The sequence below is a fragment of the Zootoca vivipara genome, chromosome 2 (genome assembly GCF_963506605.1).
Source record: "Zootoca vivipara chromosome 2, rZooViv1.1, whole genome shotgun sequence".
NCBI lineage: Eukaryota > Metazoa > Chordata > Lepidosauria > Squamata > Lacertidae > Zootoca > Zootoca vivipara.
Genome location: NC_083277.1, coordinates 18,097,344 through 18,115,839, shown reverse-complemented (window position 1 = coordinate 18,115,839; position 18,496 = coordinate 18,097,344). Strand labels below are relative to the sequence as shown.

Genomic DNA, 18,496 nt, shown 5'->3' with positions numbered 1-18,496 from the left:
GGAAGGAAAATCCGGCTGCACAGAGGCCCAGCTAGAGCCATTGTTGTCCTAACGAAAGTCCTAGCCACAACCTGTGAAATAGAGTTTACAGAGTCTTGAAGTCCTCCTGAAATCCCAGTGTGTGACACAATATTCACAATCATAAATTTACCTCAGTTCTCCAGAAACGCTAACTGCTACACATATTTCCATCTTCCATTCTTTGAAGGATGAAGTGGTATATAAATGAGCTTAATAAATATATTTGAGAGAGAGAGAGAGTGTGTAAAAGTCTGTTTTTTATTCCTGTCTTGACCTCAGCACTTCACCTGAAGGACATTGTTCTCTTATGAAAAGGAGATGTCAACAGATACATAGCTTTCCAAGGGCAAATGGCTGAACTCCTGTGCTGCACAATTTGCATGACAATTGAAGATATTCACTTTATAATGCACTGTATGAAAGGCCATTTAGTCCTCTTTGCTTCTTATTGCCTTAAGGGGATTGCTTCTAAGGAGGGGAGACAAAGTCTGGGAGGCAGATAACTGCTATGGCTACCCTAGTGCCAGGATCACAGCCTTTTACTTTGCATTAAGACTTCCTGGCAAATAGAAGGGGAAGAAATGGAGGCAGAGAGAGATTTTGCTTTCTTGGGTTCCATGATCACTGCAGATCAGGCATGTCAAACCTGCGGCCCTCCAGATGTTTTGGACTACAATTCCCATCTTCCCCAACCACTGGTCCTGCTAGCTAGGAATCATGGGAGTTGTAGGCCAAAACATCTGGAGGGCCGCAGGTTTGACATGCCTGCTGCAGATGGTGAGAGCAGTCACGACGTCTGCTTCTTGGGAGAAAAGCAATGACAAACCTAGACAAGCATCTTAAAAAGCAGAGACATCACCTTGCCAACAAAGATCCGCATAGTTAAAGCTATGGTTTTCCCAGTAGTGATGTATGGAAGTTCTCCAGAACTCTGCCTCAGGCTATCAGGCACCCCCAAACTTTGGCCCTCCAGATGTTTTGGACTACAATTCCCATCACCCCTGACCACTGGTCCTGTTAGCTAGGGATCGTGGGAGTTGTAGGCCAAAACATCTGGAGGGCCGCAGTTTGGGGATGCCTGGGCTAGATAGTAAAGAAGCAAGGAGAGAGGAAAGTTGGAGGGTAATGAAGCTATGGCTTCTGCATTGTAAAAAAAATTAAAAAAATCTAAAGTTTATTTGATTTGGTTTTTGCTTTAAACGACAATGGCTTTATTATGCCTACTTGGTTTTAAATTAGTCTATGGATTTTAGCAGTGTTGGCTCCCAGCTATTTTTTTTTTTTGTATAGCACTTGGGGAGCTCTTTGATCAAGTGGTTTATAAATCTCGTAAGTAAACAAGAGTGGAAGAGAATTACAGCTTTCCTATCACCCTGAGTGCATTATTTCTGACCCGCATAAACAAGCATAAGCTTTGGAAGCAGGGCGAGTGAATTAATTTCTCATCATATAAAGGATCTGAAGCAAATGGAAATAAATAAATGGCAAGTGTTTGTTGCCCCCCCCCCCCGTGGTACCAAATCTTTTATCTATGTTTGTTCCATCGATTCTTACCTGGAGGAAGAAGTTCAGAGGAATCCTGAGCAGGGTGTTCACCTGGTGGTCTCTCTACTGCAGGAGGATCTGGGAAAGTCTTCCACCTTCTCACACAATCCCATGCAACTAGCATCCAGGTGTAAGGAAGGAACAATCAACTGGAGGATCAGCCTCTAAAATCAAACACAGACAAATAAAACAGACTTCTAGCCTGGTAACACAACCCCCCCATGCACTGCCCTCTGGTGGGGAGAAGCGTAAATGACCCCCCACCTGACTGGGATCACCTCTTCTGTTGAGTTAGTCATATGACTGTGGTGATGGTGGGAGCCTGGGCTTCTTTTGTGCCTTTAACAGTAGCTTGAGTTGAGAAAGAAAAATCAGCAGGGGAAGCTTTTCATAGCAGAGATAGCCCCTGAATCAATCTGCAGCTCCTTCTGACCGGAGGGAAGAAGCTGAAACATTAACTAAGACAATCTTTCCCCAACCTGACGCCACCCAGATGTTTTGAACCACAACTCCCAGTGCCCCTGATGGGAGTTGCAGTCTGAAACATCTGGATGGAACCAGGTTGGGGGAGGCTTAATGGTGACACTGAGTGCTGGAGGGGCAAACATTTTGCTTATTTCCCTCTTCCCTCCCCATCCCCTTTATTCAATTTGCATCATGCCAGTTTCTTAATAATAATAATAATAATAATAATAATAATAATAATAATAATAATTTATTATTATTTATACCCCACCCATCTGGCTGGGTTTCCCCAGCCACTCTGGGTGACTTCCAACAAAATATAAAAATACAGTAATCCATCAAGCATTAAAAGCATCCCTAAACAGGGCTGCCTTCAGATGTCTTCTAAAAGTCCTTGACATCCGATGTGAGGGTGTTCCACAGGGCAGGTGCCACTACCGAGAAGGCCCTCTGCCTGGTTTCCTGTAACTTGGCTTCTTGCAGTGAGGGAACCACCAGAAGGTCCTCGGAGCTGGACCTCAGTGTCCGGGCTGAACAATGGGGGGGGGAGATGCTCCTTCAGGTATACTGGGCCGAGGCCGTTTAGGGCTTTAAAGGTCAGCAGCAACACTCTGAATTGTGCTCGGAAACGTACTGGGAGCCAATGTAGGTCTTTCAAGACCGGTGTTATGTGGTCTTGGCGGCCGCTCCCAGTCCACCAGTCTAGCTGCCGCATTTCCACCCCACTTTCCCTCCCAGGAGTTCGAGGCTGCGCACCTGCTTTCCCTTCCCCTATCTCATCTGCAAGGTTGGTTGGGTTGAGAAGCAGGGATTGGCCCCAAGTCACCCAAAGCGAGCTTCACAGTGGGCGAGTGTTCATGAACTGGCAGGACGACAGGGAGGAGGTGTGGCATGTGTCAATCAACTCCAACATTCCAAGAAGGACCAACTGTCATCTCTGTTGGTTTGTTTGGAGTCGGACCGTTGAACAGTTAAGCTGCTGCTGCTGATAGATGCTATGGGGGAGTTGTTAAGACTCACTAATATGTCACATATACTGTAGTTTATTTTGTAACCTAAGTATGAATCTGACAGTAAACTGTTTTATTATAACACAGATTCATGTGTATTGTTTTCAAGAGGGATAAAAGGGATTCCCAACTAAGAAAGACTCTTAACGAGTCAACAAGCCGTTTTGCTGCTGTGCAGACCCAGTAAGGAAACATTTGACTCTGCAACTAACTAAAGTATATTATAAACCAGGCATCCCCAAACTTCGGCCCTCCAGATGTTTTGAACTACAATTCCCATCTTCCCTGATCACTGGTCCTGTTAGCTTGGGATCATGGGAGTTGTAGGCCAAAATATCTGGAGGGCCGCGGTTTGGGGATGCCTGTTATAAACGTTCCTATATTGGGTTATGGTTGGCCCAGAATTGCGTAGTATTTTTTTAGTTCTTGGTTGTCTAGTGGGGATTAAATAACCCCTCCCTACCCTCGGAGGTTACAGTAATCTAAAGCAGTGGAGATTATATTTTTTAAATGGCTAGTGGAGATTTTGAAAGTGATCTAGGATGAGGTTTGCCTGTTCTAAATGAACATAATTTTGTGCACTGGAAGCAACGCTTAATAGCACTTCTAGATGCGAAAGGCGTCCTTGATGCTATAAAAAAACCCCGACCCACGAGCACAGACGAGGGTGATTTACCCAAGAGAAGAGTTTGGGAAGAAAAGTATAGCAAAGCTAGATTCATCATTTTGAAGGGACTTCGCGATGAACACCTCTCAACGATAAATTCTGAAGAAACTGCATCTCAAATATTAACTGATATTGAGCGCAAGTTTAGAGACACGATGAAGAGTTCCTACAGGATGTCAATACATGAGTTAACCAGACTGAGAATGAATTCAAAAGATGAATTCACAAAGCATATGAGCCAGTTTACAGAAATTATTCAAAAGATTCAGATTACCTCAAAACCATTTGATGAGGAAATGAAGACATCATTTCTGTTATCAGCTCTAGGACTAAAATTCGATGCATTTGTGAGTATAATGGACCACAAAAGAAGGTCTAACTTTAAGAGATCTGACTGCTTATTTAAGACAGGAACGCAGAGGGAGAGCTGAGTCTCCAGAAAGAAATATTAAGAGTAAAGACAGCAATTATGCTTCTATCTAGACAGTTTGCAAGGCCTAAAGACACACAGAAAAGTGTAGTTTGCTTTAATTGCAAGAAACAAGGCCATAGATTACTCAAAACAAACAAACCACACCATTTTCAGCCAAAAGGCAAAAAAGAAAGGGAAACCCTGAATGCAACTGGCTACTACAAGAAAAGAATTTAACTGTTGGGAATTGTAAAAATAATAGTGATAGGTGGATTCTAGACCTCAGTAAGGAAACGTTTGCAACTCAACTAAAATATATGACAACCGTTCCTACAGGAGGAAGGGGTGTTAGCCATGATTGGCACACACCGGGGCAAGGTGGGGTGGAGGAGGAGAGGTTGGTGGGGGGGGGGGGGGCTGGAATGTACTCACGGGGCGGCAGAGGATGGCGAGGGGGTGAGAGTCAGTGCCCAGGAACCAGAGAAGCAGGATCTGTCACCAGAGACAAAGGGACCCCTGTCTCCACGAACTCGACCGGCTCCAAGGCATGGATGGGGAAGCAGTGGGTGGGCGCTCTAGGAGGCTGAGGCAGGCAAGGACCCACAGCCCAGCTCCCTAGCTAGCCGGGTGGGGCTTGTTAGCTCTGGGAAGTGTGTGATTCCTCAGCTGGAGGAAGCTTGGAGCAGGTGAGGGTCCAAGCCCAGATGCTGCAATCTGCTCGCAAAATACAAAATGGAAGCTGTGCCTGCTCGACTGCCCATGTCGATGGATCTCAGCTTAGAAGATGTTCCAGGAGCACTACGGAATGGACATTTTTGGGAATGTAGGCATCTCTAGGGACTTGCTGCCAGGTGTAATTAGGTGTTTGAATCCAGGTCTCCTCAGGTTCCCAGGCAGGACCATCTAATAATGAATATACACCACAAGCTTTCTAATTGGACTTTAAGGCAGTGTTGTTGTTTTTCTGGGGGTGCTCAAGGGAACCCAGTGCCAGCACCTTCCTTCCCCCCCCCCCGGAAGCTTTAAGGCAGGCATGGCTACACGTAGCCCTCCAGATGTTTTGGGACTACAATTCCCATCATCCCCGACCACTGGTCCTGCTAGCTAGGGATCATGGGAGTTGTAGGCCAAAAACATCTAGAGCAGGCACCCCCAAACTGCGGCCCTCCAGATGTTTTGGCCTACAACTCCCATGATCCCTAGCTAACAGGACCAGTGGTCGGGGAAGATGGGAATTGTAGTCCAAAACATCTGGAGGGCCGAAGTTTGGGCATGCCTGATCTAGAGGGCCAAGGTTGAGGAAGCCTGTTTTAATGCACTATGATGCCATTTTAAACAATTGTGCCTCACCCCCCCCCCCGGTCCAGATTCCTGGTAGTTATTTTGGAAGAGGCATTGAGCAGTAAGCTGGGTTTGAGTGGTGAGGGTGGTTCCCCCTGGCACAGGGTGCCAAGCTGATGGGGCGCAAAATTGAGAAGCTCCATAATTCAGGAATGCCAAATTTCAGCCTCACACAGTGTTGCCATATTACCAAAGATTACCAAAGTCCGCCCCTGCTCCCAGAATGCTTTGCGGAAAACAATGGCTGTTCAAAGTGGTATCACAGGGCTACAAATGTATGGTGTGGACATGACATAAGTCTGTAGGCCGCTCCCTCTCCTCCTCCTCTTCTTGTTACTCTCCTCCTCAAACTGTGCCTACACATTATAGGTGCTTAGGGATTAAGAAGTATCTGCACATCAAGCTGTTGTTAAGAGGCGCAGCTTTAGTGGCTGGTGGGAAAATTGGCAATACAGTCGTACCTCAGGTTACGAACACCTTGGGTTACAAACTCCGCAAACCCGGAAGTATTTTTGCTGCGCGCACGCTTTGCGCATGCACGAAATGGCGCTTCGGGTTACGACCATTTCGGGTTACGAACTGCGTCGCGGAACAGATTGTGTTCGTAACCCGAGGTACTACTGTACTACATGGACGGTGCCTGGTGTGACACATCCTGCTCTCAGGAGCTCGCTCCGTCTGTCTGTAGCATTTACGTATACAGTGCCGTTCATTCACCCTCTTTATCCCAGGGCAGTCTACTATATCTCTCATCCTGTCGTAGGGTGACCCCTGTCTTCCAGGCAGAAGCTTTTAACCATAAGCAGCGCTGGGAGACATGCGGCACTTGCAGGCCGTTTTTTCCAACATGGTGATAAAAGTGAGGGAGAGGACCTCCCTCTTCTTGGGGAAAGCTGGATCAGTGATTAATTCCCAATATTTGCATTGCTTACCTCCAGACGTCCTCCTGGGAGCCAATTCCTAGGGACTGAGCTCCCATCGGCCCCCCAAATAAAATATTTGAGGGCGACAGTCCTCTCTCCCCGTTGATGCGCATTGCCATTCGAATGGTGTTTGTGTGTGCTGCATCTTGTGATTGATTATGCAAGGTAGGGCTCACCTGCCCCCCATATTCATGTTGGCACCCCTTGATAGCCTACAGGGCCACTTCTAGCAAATGCCGCCCACCAGCCAATCATGTAAGTTTGATCTCTCCCATCACCTTTCTAGGGTTAGATTTAAACAGGCATCCCCAAACTTCAGCCCTCCAGATGTTTTGGACTACAATTCCCATCATCCCTGACCACTGGTCCTGTTAGCTAGGGATCATGGGAGTTGTAGGCCAAAACATCTGGAGGGCCACAGTTTGGGGATGCCTGGATTTAAATGTATGCATACATCTTATATATTTTGTACACAAGGGTTTGCTGAATGCAATATATGTAAAATTATTATTTGGCCAGCCTACTTTTTACCTCTGGTACCTGAATGTAGCGAGCAAGACTGGCTGCCCTCATCCCCTTTGATCCCAGACTACTCTCTTGCCCTCCATTCCTAGATAGGGCCAAGATGACTTGAATCAACATCACAGAGGCACAAGAACCATTTTATTTTATTTTTTCACTGTGGTCACCAAAGGTTTATTGAAAGAAGCAGAGGGTCAAGAGCTTGCAAAGGTTTTTCTAAGGCAGCAAAGGAGTGGGCGGTGAACAGGTTGTCTCGACCAATTGCATCCAAGCCTAGTTTTGGAATGATCGGTGCTTGATCTCTCTCTGAGCCAGGTCTTCAGAAACATCCTTACACATTAGTTAGGGCGGCTGCCTCTCGCTGACCCCTCAGCGATGACCACAACCCTGCAATGACATTGGTCTGGACGGCTTTCCCAATTTTATCACTTTTTTATCACTTTTCCTCACTTTTATCACCATGTTGGAAAAAACGGCCTGCAAGTGGGAAAGCGGCCTTTCCCAGTTTGGCCTCGATAGCTTTAGTATCGTTACACTGCTTCACAAGCTGGGCCTTTGTATTTTGGGAGGTGTCCTCCAAGTCAGAAATCCTGAGCTCAGCCTCGTCCCAACACCCAGAGAGGCTCCCGAGGGCGCTGCGGATGGCAGTGACTGAGGTGTGCAAGTGGGAGACTGCAGACTTTATCTCCACGGCGTCGGCAGCAACTTGCTCTAGCAGAGCCATGAACTGGGCCAGCGTTGGCTCAGCCGCCATTTTGTAGGGAGGGGAAGGGGAGGGAGAGATTGGCTCAGGTTTCAGTCTTTTGGGGTTTGGAGGGGAAGAGCCGGTCCCTGAGGCCGTTCTGATTGTCGCTGTAGTCAGATGTAATGCTTCGCGAGTCTGGAGGTGGTCCTTGAGGGGTTGCCTTAGTCCTCTTCCTGGTTCAAGAAGTCTGCATTGGCTAAGTCGGTAGTAGCCCTTGTCTTTCCAGTCCAAACGTTTCTGAAGTTTTCCAGCTGGCTGGATTCTTTGAGGCACTCCAAGAACAGACTTGGCATGCATGTTTTCCCCATTAAAATACTTTCCTCTTTTGTAAAGTCGCCTGTGTTTCATTAAAGCCAAGAGATCTCTGGGCTTCTTACCTGAATCGGAACAGCTAGTCTGGCTGGCGGGACCTGAATTTTGGGTGAACCGCCTACTGGACTTTTTGGGACTTTTATATAGGTCTTCCCTGTGAGCCATTTCCTGGCTACCAATGTGCTTGGAGCATTGATCTCGACCCCCACAACCAGTGCGCATATTCTGGTTCTCTGGTCCTGGTTCAGCATCTAGCTGAAGCATGTCTTTGGGCAGATCCCTCGGACCATTTCCATAGAGAAGGCATTTCTCCTGTCCGTCACCATTTCCTGAGATGCTGGTGAGATGGCTCTCCTGAACGTTCTGATCCTCGCTGATTGAATCCGAAATCCTACACCCACTTCCCTGGGAGCGAGCCCCACTGGACTCAGTGGTACTTACTTCTGAGTAAAAATGCGCAAGCTGGTGCTGCAAGTCTCCCGCCTCGTTCACGTCGGCAAGAATCAGTTTTGAGCAAAGCTGCATAGGCTCGGACTGCAGGTCTTCCTCGGCAGAAATCTGAGAAATCTTGTCCACAGACATTTCCAACGACTCCCCACACAGTGCCACATAATCCGGATCTTCCCTGCTGTGGATTTTCTGATTGCTGCCAAGTCTTAGTGATTCTTCCAGTTCTGCAGAATCAGCACGTGGCCTAGAGTCGAGATGAAGTGGGCCCCTCAAGCTGTTTCTAAGAAGAGTAGATCTCTCTTCTCCCTTTCCTGAGTGGCTTGCCTGTTGCCTCGGCACACTGCTCTGGTCCTCTTTGATTAAGTTTTCCTGAAGATTCTGGAGGATTTTCTTCTCAGTTAATTCATGTGACTTCCCAGAGAGAGGCATAGGTTCAGGACTGGGACTTTCCTGAGTATTGATAAATGCTGATAAGGATTTGCTCCAGTTCTCGCAATCAGCACATGTGCACTGGGTCTCCATCTCTAGGTGAACCATGTCACTGTCTAGTTTTTGCAAACTCTTCCAGCAGAGAGCATCCTTTTTTCTTTCTCTTCCTGAGTTGGTTTTTTGCTGCCTCTCCAGACAGGACTGTTCAGGACTCTGCAAAATAGCCTCCTTGGATTTTCCCATCGCCACCGATTCGCACGCTTCCAGCCAAGGATCCTCCCCTCTCCTTTTGCTATCGTCACCTGCTGAAGCAAGGAAAAGCAATCACGCCGTGTCCTAAAAATTAATTAAGGATACATTGGCTGCACCAGAACCTCTCTACTGCAATTAAAAGAAGTCACAAAATTGAATATTTAGCTCACGGTACAATCCTATGCATATATAGTCCGATGGAAGGCTTGGTGAGTTCCGTTTATTTATTTGTAAAAATATGCATATACTGTTAACTTGTATAGAAGCCATCTAAGCAGTGTACAGCAAATGTTAAAATAACAGTGAATGCAAGAAAAGTACAGAAGCAGAAAATGTCATGAAGCACATGAAGTTCATCCAAATTAAAAAGCCTCTTGATGCAAGAAAGTATTCAAAGGGCATCTAAAAATGGGAAGCGAGGATGCTAGATGGCCACATAAAATAGTTAATAAAAGTTTTACAAGGGGATGATTATAGCAAGAGAAATCTGGGTATAACTGATGCATGCCTAAACTGTAGGCTGCAGTAACGTAAAAGTGGAAAGAGTTGGTAACTGCACCAGGATTCTCTAGGAACACTTACTCATCCAGGCCACATTATCGTAATTCTCCTGCATGACATTCCAGTAAAGGGTTTTCTCTTTGTGGCCCAGCAAAGCCCATTCTTCCTCTGTGAAACACACAGATACATCTTCAAAGGTTACCAGGCCCTGAAACAAACAAGAGGGATATTCCGTTAACGTCACAGTATTAAGACTTTTATATTGACTGTGTTGGGCAAAGCCTTAGAAGGTTTTGGGAGAAAGGGACATAGCTTAGGGGCAGACCAGAGAATCTGCATGCACAAAAGTGGCAGCGCACGTACATAGCTCAGTTGGTTAGAGCATTGTGCTGATGATAACGCCAAGGTTGCAGGTTCGATCCCCATATGGGACAGCTGCATACTCCTGCATTGCACAGGGTTGAACTAGATGATCCTCAGGGTCCCTTCCAACTCTACAATGCTATGATTCTATCTCCAGCTGAAGGATCTTGGGTGAGGGCCTTTTTCCAGCCTTGCTACCCAAGACATTTAAGATTCAGGGTCAATCAGAGATGACAATATTCAAGGAGATGGACCAGTGGTCTGGCGCAGAAGAAGGCAATTTCTTAAACCCAGTAGACACCACACCAGGATTATTATTATTATTAAAAATCATTTGCTAAAAATGTACCTGTACTATGGTTACTCAATTTCTCCCCCTGGCTCTGATAGCATAGCGTTCAGGGCATGGTTTTGTCCAACCCCCTTTTTGCTCAGTCTAGCCCCAGGCCATTTCTGGCCATCCCATTCTATGCCACTCCATATCACAGCACTTAGCATCTTCGCATTTCCCTCTTAACTGTATGCAATGAAAGTTAAGGGAAGATCAGCATGAAACTTCCCATTTATTTGGTCATCATGGGAACACAGGCTTAACCTCACCTCACCTCAATGAGATCAAATGCACACTCTGTCACAGGCACAAACGAGATACTGTATAATCAGAGAAGATACCAAATCAGACTGGTTACTCAACCAGATTATGAGCAATAATGTGCCATCTGTGCCTTGTATCCCTGCCTTATATCAACAACACACAGAGAGAGCAGCAAGCATTTTGCTCCCAGCAATGCTCTCCTGCAGTTTAGAGCTGCATGACAAGCAGGAAAAAAGCCTTTCCATCATGGCACCTGCAAGGCAGGAATAGCTTCAACTGGGCCTGTAAGACAGAATTGTTCCACCTGGCCTTTGGCCTGGAATCAACTTGATCCCCTCCCTCTTTCCTCTTTCCTTCTGTGATGGAACTCATATTTGGGGACTTTCCTGGCTTTTTCTGGCCCACGTAGGATCAGTTTGGATAGTCAGCCTTGGTGAAGATTTGACATTTTCTTCCCCAAACAGTTTATGATTTGAATTTCTATTGAAATGAGGCTGCATTTTAATGTTGTATTTAATCTTGTTTTTAAGCTGTATTTAATCAATTGTTTTACATCTGGTTACAGGTAGGTAGCCGTGTTGGTCTGGATCGAAGTAAAATAAAAAAAATTCCTTCAGTAGCACCTTAAAGACCAACTAAGTTTTTATTTTGGTATGAGCTTTCGTGTGCATGCACACTTCTTCAGATAGGATCTGAAGAAGTGTGCATGCACACGAAAGCTCATACCAAAATAAAAACTTAGTTGGTCTTTAAGGTGCTACTGAAGGAATTTTTTTTATTTTACATCTGGTGTTAGCTGCCCTGAGCCCGGTCTTGGCTGGGGAGAACTGGGTATAAATAAAATTTATTATTATTATTATTATTATTATTATTATTATTATTATTATTATTAACTGCACCTCACACAGCCTTTAAAAGAAGGAAAGCCAGCAAAAAACAAAAACAAACAAAACTGGTTGTGAATGATATATGTGTCATATCCAGGTTACCAGAATCATTTTTCAACAGGCTCCAAGTAAAACTTTTCCCACAGTGCAGGACCCAACAAACTCTGTGACCCACCACAACAACCTTTTGCTGAATGTACTGCAGCAGATATTCTCTAGCTGTCAGAAAAAGATTAACCCCGGACGTCAGTTTCTGGCCAGGGAGACGGAACTCACTGGGTCTCTAATAGCACAGAGGTGGAGAACCTAAAGGGCCACATTCCTTCCCAGACAATCATCCAGGGGCCACATGCCAATGGCAAGGCAAGGGTGGGTGAGGCAACATAAACAGCTTTAGCCCCAGCACAGTCCAATGCCATCATAGTTTGAGGACCAATTCCAGCCAGGCAAAAACACTTGAGGAGGGACATTGTGTAGGGCTGGTGAGGGTTGTGGTTTGGGGAAAGTGCAGAGGGCCAGTTAAGAGAGGACTACAGGACTGGATTTCCCCCCTGAGCTTGAAGTTCCCCCACCCCTGCTACAGCAGGTCTGCAATAACAGAAGGGCAACATCAACCAGTAGCAGATTTTCTGGGTCTGCATTAGAATCGGATACACAACAGTATTCCATTCTTAAGTGAGCTCCACCCAGAGTGGCATAGTGGTTAGAGTGTTGGACTAAGAGCTGGGAGTCCAGGGTTCAAAGCCCCACCCAGTCACGAAGCTTGGGCCAGTCACTCACTCTCATCCCAACCTACTCCACAGGGTCGTCGTGAGGATAACATTGGGAGGTGGAGAACCACCTAGGCCACTTCAAGCTCCTTGGAGGAAAAGTGGGCAACACATGTAAACATATCAATAAAAGAAAAAACAAAACACATCTTAGCGCCAGCACCTGAACAGCGTTAGCTGGCTCCTCTTCCCTCAAATAGCTCTCGACCAGCTGAAGTGCTTCCTTGCTGCTGCCTGGCTCCCTGGCTCTCACACGTGCCTGCAAGTTCCCCGGAAGCACGTTCAGGAACTGTTCCAGGACCACCATGTCCACAATTTGGTTCTTGCTGTGCTGCTGAGGACACAGCCATTGCTCAGCTGCCTGGCTCAGCCAGGACAGAATCTCCTGGGGAGCTTCTGCAGGTGGGACAGGGCCCAAGCGGAACCTCTGGCGAGCAGCTTCCCGGCTGGACCGGCTTGCAAGCAAATGGGATGCATTTGTGCCATTGCCCAGAGCAGGGGTGGCCTTGGATCTTGGGTCCTCAAATGCACCTGAGCGCTCAGGCAAGTCCAGAGAAGCTGACGGAGACGGATCTACAGGAACTGTCTCAGCGACAGCAGAAGACACCCGCTGCAAGTCCGACACGACTTGGCGGGCTGCGTTCAGACGTGCTCGCAAGAGCTGGATGGTTAGCTTTGGATCCTTCTGGATGCGTGGCTTGTGGGAAGCGGGCACTCCTGGCGACGCCTGGCAGCCTGGCACGGACCCTTCGCGGACGGGCTCTTGGCTAGAGGAGGGCCTTTCCTTCGTGCCACACGTCTCGGCATCCATGCTGCCTGTCTTGGCAGGAGGAGGGTGATTGTGTGGCAAGGAGTGTACCAGCTTGCCGTGGCGCGTGTGGGCCCTCCCCGGGCAACGGGACTTCTGGTAGTCGGCGCATTTCCAGACCGTCTTGCTCTTGCTCTCCCGCTCCTTCCGATACAGGTACCCTTCGTGAAGCAGCTGATCCTTGCCTTTCCGACTCTTGACGTATTTCAGCGGCATTTTCATTTGGGGGGGAGGGGGAGGAGGAGGAAAATTAATAAATCAAATGAAAGAGATGGGTGGTTTCGTAAGTGGAGTGGGGGAAAAAACAACAACCAGTAAGGGAGGGAAACGAAAAGCCCTGCAACAAACCCGCAGGCGATGAGATGCTGGGCTCCTCCTGCCAAACAAAAGCCAAGGGACGCCGGAGATCGGCCGGAACAGCTTGCCGGGAAACGCCAAGGTTCTCCTTCTGGTCCGACTCAGGTTCTGCGGGTGGCTGGCAGGCGCGTGTCAAGCTGCGCCCGTTCCCTCCGCCTCCGCTTTAACGCGATCGGGAAAGCCGTGCAAGGAAGGGAAATGTGAGGTTTCCTCGCTCTGCTGTCCCGGCCCTTTCCCCACCCCCCTTCCCCTGTATTGTTAATTGTTAAGGGTGCGGGTTGGTCGGAGGCAGGAGGAGCCCGCAGCCATCGGGCTGACAAGTTCTCACTCCGGTCGGAGAGGGTGGAGCAAGCGACGAGAAGGAAAGCGCCGTTCGGGTTGGACGGGGATGCTGATTAAGCCCCGCCCCGCTTTCGCTCGTTAGCAGGCGGAGGCGGAGCCAGCGTCGGATCGGTACATAGGGCTTCGACCGCGCAGGAAGGAAAAGCTTTGCAAAGAGAAAGCTGCTTTCGCCTCGGAGCCCCCTAGTGGAGAAACGGGGTTTCCTCGCAGGCGGGTATAGGGTGGCATCCCTCAAAAGTGCTGATTTCAGCTGGAGTGATCGCTCACAACAAACTTATCTGGGCTAGATCTAACAACAACAACAACAACAACAACAACAACTCTTTATACGCCGTCCATCTGGCTGGGTTTCCCCAGCCACTCTGGGCGGCTTCCAACAGAAGTATTAAAATACAGTAATTTTAGGGAGGCTTTTAATGTTTAATAGATTATTTTACTGTATGTCATTTTTCTGTTGGAAGCCGCCCAGAGTGGCTGAGGAAACCCAGCCAGATGGGCGGGGTATAAATAAATTATTACTATTATTATTATTAATTAAACATTAAAAGCTTCCCTAAACAGGGCTGCCTTCAGATGTCCTCTAAAAGTCTGGTAGTTGTTAATGGTCATGTGTGCCCTCTGTGCGCTTCCCACTGAGGATCGAGAACTCGCTCCCACTAATAATAATAATAATAAGAATAATAATAATAATAATAATAATTTTGTTGGAAGCAGCCCAGAGTGGCTGGGGAAACCCTACCAGATGGGCGGGGAATGAATGAATTTATTATTTATACCCTGCACATCTGGCTGGGTTTCCCCAGCCACTCTGGGCAGCTTGCAACAAAATATTATATATCAAGTCATTAAAAAGTACTCCCCTCTAAAAAAAAAAGAATTCTGAAAGAACAGAGTCAACGTTGGTTTATTTAGGAAATATCTGTCAAAATTATTTCCCTTTTTATTTTATACAATTCTCATGGGCAGGAAAAAAAATACATTTTACAACCTACTAACAAGATTTAAATATTTTGCAATGTGCTGGCTGCAGAAAGGTCAAACCAGCAGCAAGCACCTCGTTATATGGCACTATAGAATGTTATCCGAAAATAAAACCAGTTTTGTTTTTGAAGGAGAGAGAAAAGTTTAGAACTTTCAATTCATGTCTTTTTTAGAATGAAACTCTTTTTCAATAAACTACAGAGAACTGCTGTGGTTAAAACATTACACTAATGAGATGAAGATGAGCTTTGGAATGCAGTCTCGCAGAATCAGAGTTGGAAGGGATCCTTAGGGTCATCTAGTCCAACCCCCTGTAATGTAGGAATCTCAACTGACGCATGCACGACAAATGGCCATCCAACCTCTGCTTACAAACCTCCAATGAAGAGAGTCCACAACCGCCTCTCACACACTGTATTTCTACAGAAATGACCTTTCCCCCAATGCCTTTTGCTTTCAGGATGTGCTGGAGCTTCCTCAGTAAAAGCAACAATTGCTAGCTCTCAAGCTTTCTGCTGATCACCACAGGAGTACCCTGGAGTGCAGGCCACAATCTTGTTTCCTCTAGAAAGCCCACAAACCAAAGATGAACGTGGCATCATTCCTCGTTCTTTGTGCCCAGTGTGTAGTGCTGGTATATACCTTTGTTACCAGATGTCCCCGCTTCCCAGGGACAGTCCCCGGATTTACAAATCAGTCCCCATACAAAATCCATGGAAGCTGTAGTTTGCATGCACACGAAAGCTCATACCGATGACAAACTTAGTTGGTCTCTAAGGTGCTACTGGAAGGAATTTTTTAAATTTAGTTTTGACCATGGAAGTTGAAAAGTGTCCTCTGATTCATTGAAAAAAATCTGTTAACATGTATACTGCCTTTGAACATGGAAGTTCTAGTTAGCGCTCATGGCTAATAGCTAAAGACATATCTTCTGTGAACTTGTCTTGTGTTGTCTAAGATGAGACTAAGCCAGGCACCCCCAAACTCAGCCCTCCAGATGTTTTGGGACTACAATTCCCATCATCCCTGACGACTGGTCCTGTTAGCTAGGGATGATGGGAGTTGTAGTCCCAAAACATCTGGAGGGCTGAGTTTGGGGATGCCTTGACTAGGCTGAAGGTGTTATCTCTGCAACTCTAAGGACTAGATCAGGGTCGGCAACCTAAGGCCCGTGGGCCACAAGTGGCCCACGGGGGTCGGTTTACCGGCCCATGAGCCACCCCTGAACTGCGCCGCCCGCTCGGCAAGCCCCGCCCACTGCGCTAAACCGGTGCAGCGCGGCTTGGAGATTCGCTTTGCAGGGCCGAAAATCATGTCTGTGCATGTGCAGATGCCGAAAATTGTGAGTGCGTGCACTCACGCACGCCCGCAATCCGGCCCACAGACGGGGCTCCGCAGCAGTGAACCGGCCCAGGCAAGGTAAGCCTCTGGACTAGATATTTTCACTTTCTTTAGATCCATGTCAATCATGCTTAAAAAATCACTTGAAACTCAGTATTAGTCATGACTAATTTTGCCTTTTCAAATTGTGGGATTATGACAGGGTCTCCAAACTACGGCCCCCGGGCCGGATGCGGCCCAATTGGCCTCCCAATCCGGCCCGCGACGACCCCCGCTGCCTGCTGCCGCCGCCAGCTCTTATGGCGCGCGGCGCGGTGGCGATCTTCAAAATCGGCAAAAAATCGCCGAAAATCCTTTGTGCGCATGCGTATGGGCCTCTCCCGACCCAGAAGAGGTCATTTCCGATGCACTTCCGGGTCGGGGGAGGCCCATACGCATGCGCACAAGCAATTTTCGGCGAATTTTTTCCGACCGTGTGTGTGTGCGCATGCGCACGGGCGCGCACTCCCCCGCCCTCCGGCCCGCCGCGCGGTCGGCGCAGTGGGCACCGGCCCGAAGCCCGGTAAGTCTGGGGACCCCTGGATTATGATGATGATTCGGATGACAATATATCACACACTTAATTACCGGTAAGAGGTGTTGATAGCAAGGATTCTAAAGCCTCGTCACTTACTGAAGACATCTGAAGGCAGCGATGTACCAGGAAATTTTTAATGTTTGACATCTTATTATGTTTTTATATGTGCTGGAAGCTGCCCAGAGGGGCTGGGGAAACCCAGCCAGATGGGCGGTGTATAATAATAATAATAATAATAATAATAATAATAATAATAATACCGGTAGTAGTTGTCGTCAAGGGCTGATGTTTGATTTCAATTTGGTCAATACAAGAGACATATGGACTTCAAATTTTAAACAAATTCACTTACTGTCAGGGGGGACTCCCTACAGGGACCCTCCCCCAGTCATCCTGACCAGCACTTCGCCCAGTGACAGCGCGAGCAGCAAGTCAGTAGGAAATGAGCCTCAACACAGACCCAGCTGGCCAGAGGAGAAAGGGCAGCGCAGGATGGTGTCCGAGCCTCTGCAACGGTCCAGCCAAGGGACAGGAGAAGGAACGCAGCCCCTTCCGGCGCCCCGTTCCAGACGCAGGGCAAGGGGGCGGCGTTTTGGGGTTCCCAGACTATTATGCTGGCGCAAAAGCAGACAAGCGCCATTACCGGGTTCTGAATCAGACTAGGCAGTCATGTTTTCTGATGTCTCTGCACTGTAAATAGTATGCACAATAAAGCTCTTAAAGACAGAGCAGACTGGAGCGTCTTTACTCGAGAGTAGCCTCAACAACCCCCCGACACTTACTGACTGCATTCTTCAGTGATTTGAAGGTAGCACATATGGGAGATACCCCACTTTAGCTAGGGAGGAAGTGACTGGCTCAGGACCACCCAGTGACACTCAGTGCTGATAAATAATCTAAACCCAGGAAATAGGAATCAGGACTGTTTCATGTTGCAATTCTAAACGAGTGTTGAAAAACTACAGAAACCAACTTGGTAAGAACCTCAACTTTATATCAAAAGCTAAAGCAATTTTACTATTCCCCGTGGATGAAATACCTAGTTTCTGTGCAATATCTGGAAAAAGTCTCATACAGACAAACTCACGGAGGCTGTGAACGGCTACTAGTCATGATGGTTACATGCTCCCCTCTAGGGCTGGAGGTGCCATGCTTGGGAATACCAGTTGCTGCAAAGAACGGCAAGATGCCCTCAAGTGTGAAGTGGGCTTCACAACCGGGTCTGTCCATCGTGAGAAAAAGACACTGGGCTGAACTTCAGGGCAGTTTCTATGTCTCAAAGAGCCGCTGTCAGACGAAAGGATTTTCATTTCTATATATAGTTCCTTCCTGCTTCCCTTGATGAGCAGAAACAGATTAAAATTTTCAAAATAAAAGCATTTGCGCAATTTATACAGGTCATGAAACTGAGGTTTTAGTGTCACAAGTAGGGCTAATTCTAATCCAGGATTTAGACATTGGATGGTGCAATGAGATATTTGGTGGGGTAGCTGAAAATCCTTTGTAGGAGACCCTGCCCCTCAGTTATTTAAAAATGCCTTACTCTTCGTTACAAATGCCATTCCAGGGTGGGTGACGCTTGCACAAGTTTCCAGAGTTCACTCTGTGCGCGACTGTTAAAACGGTTAAGTCTGTAGGGAAGACAAACTCTTGGATCTGTCTTTGTCTTCACTTCGGCAGAGATGCGCTTGGCATTTTCTTTCACTCCTCTGTTCCCCATCAACATGGGAATTGTTGTGCTCCTTTGCAGGACACTCCGACGGGGGGGAAACCCAAAGATAATGTGCTTTGCAAATTCTGCAGCCTGGACTAGTGTTCCCCAAAATTAAGATAGCTGAAATATATCTGGTTTTTCCCCGGTTACAGGTAGGTAGCCGTGT

General features: G+C 47.3%; 1 protein-coding gene across 2 annotated transcripts; it reads right to left on the bottom strand.

Moving 5' to 3' along the window:
* Positions 1–5,532: 5,532 nt before the first annotated feature.
* LOC118080915 (zinc finger protein with KRAB and SCAN domains 5-like) lies at positions 5,533–13,707 on the bottom strand. Of its 2 annotated transcripts, none has more exons than XM_035106940.2 (3): positions 12,374–13,707; positions 9,677–9,803; positions 5,533–9,147 (listed from the first exon to the last, which is right to left on the bottom strand). In XM_035106940.2, the coding sequence occupies exons 1-3, from the start codon at positions 13,238–13,240 to the stop codon at positions 7,343–7,345; spliced, it is 2,799 nt and encodes a 932-aa protein (XP_034962831.2). In that variant the 5' UTR covers positions 13,241–13,707; the 3' UTR covers positions 5,533–7,342. The 2 variants fall into 2 exon arrangements, with proteins under 2 accessions (XP_034962831.2, XP_034962833.2); XM_035106942.2 differs by having other exon boundaries at positions 5,533–9,144.
* Positions 13,708–18,496: the final 4,789 nt, after the last annotated feature.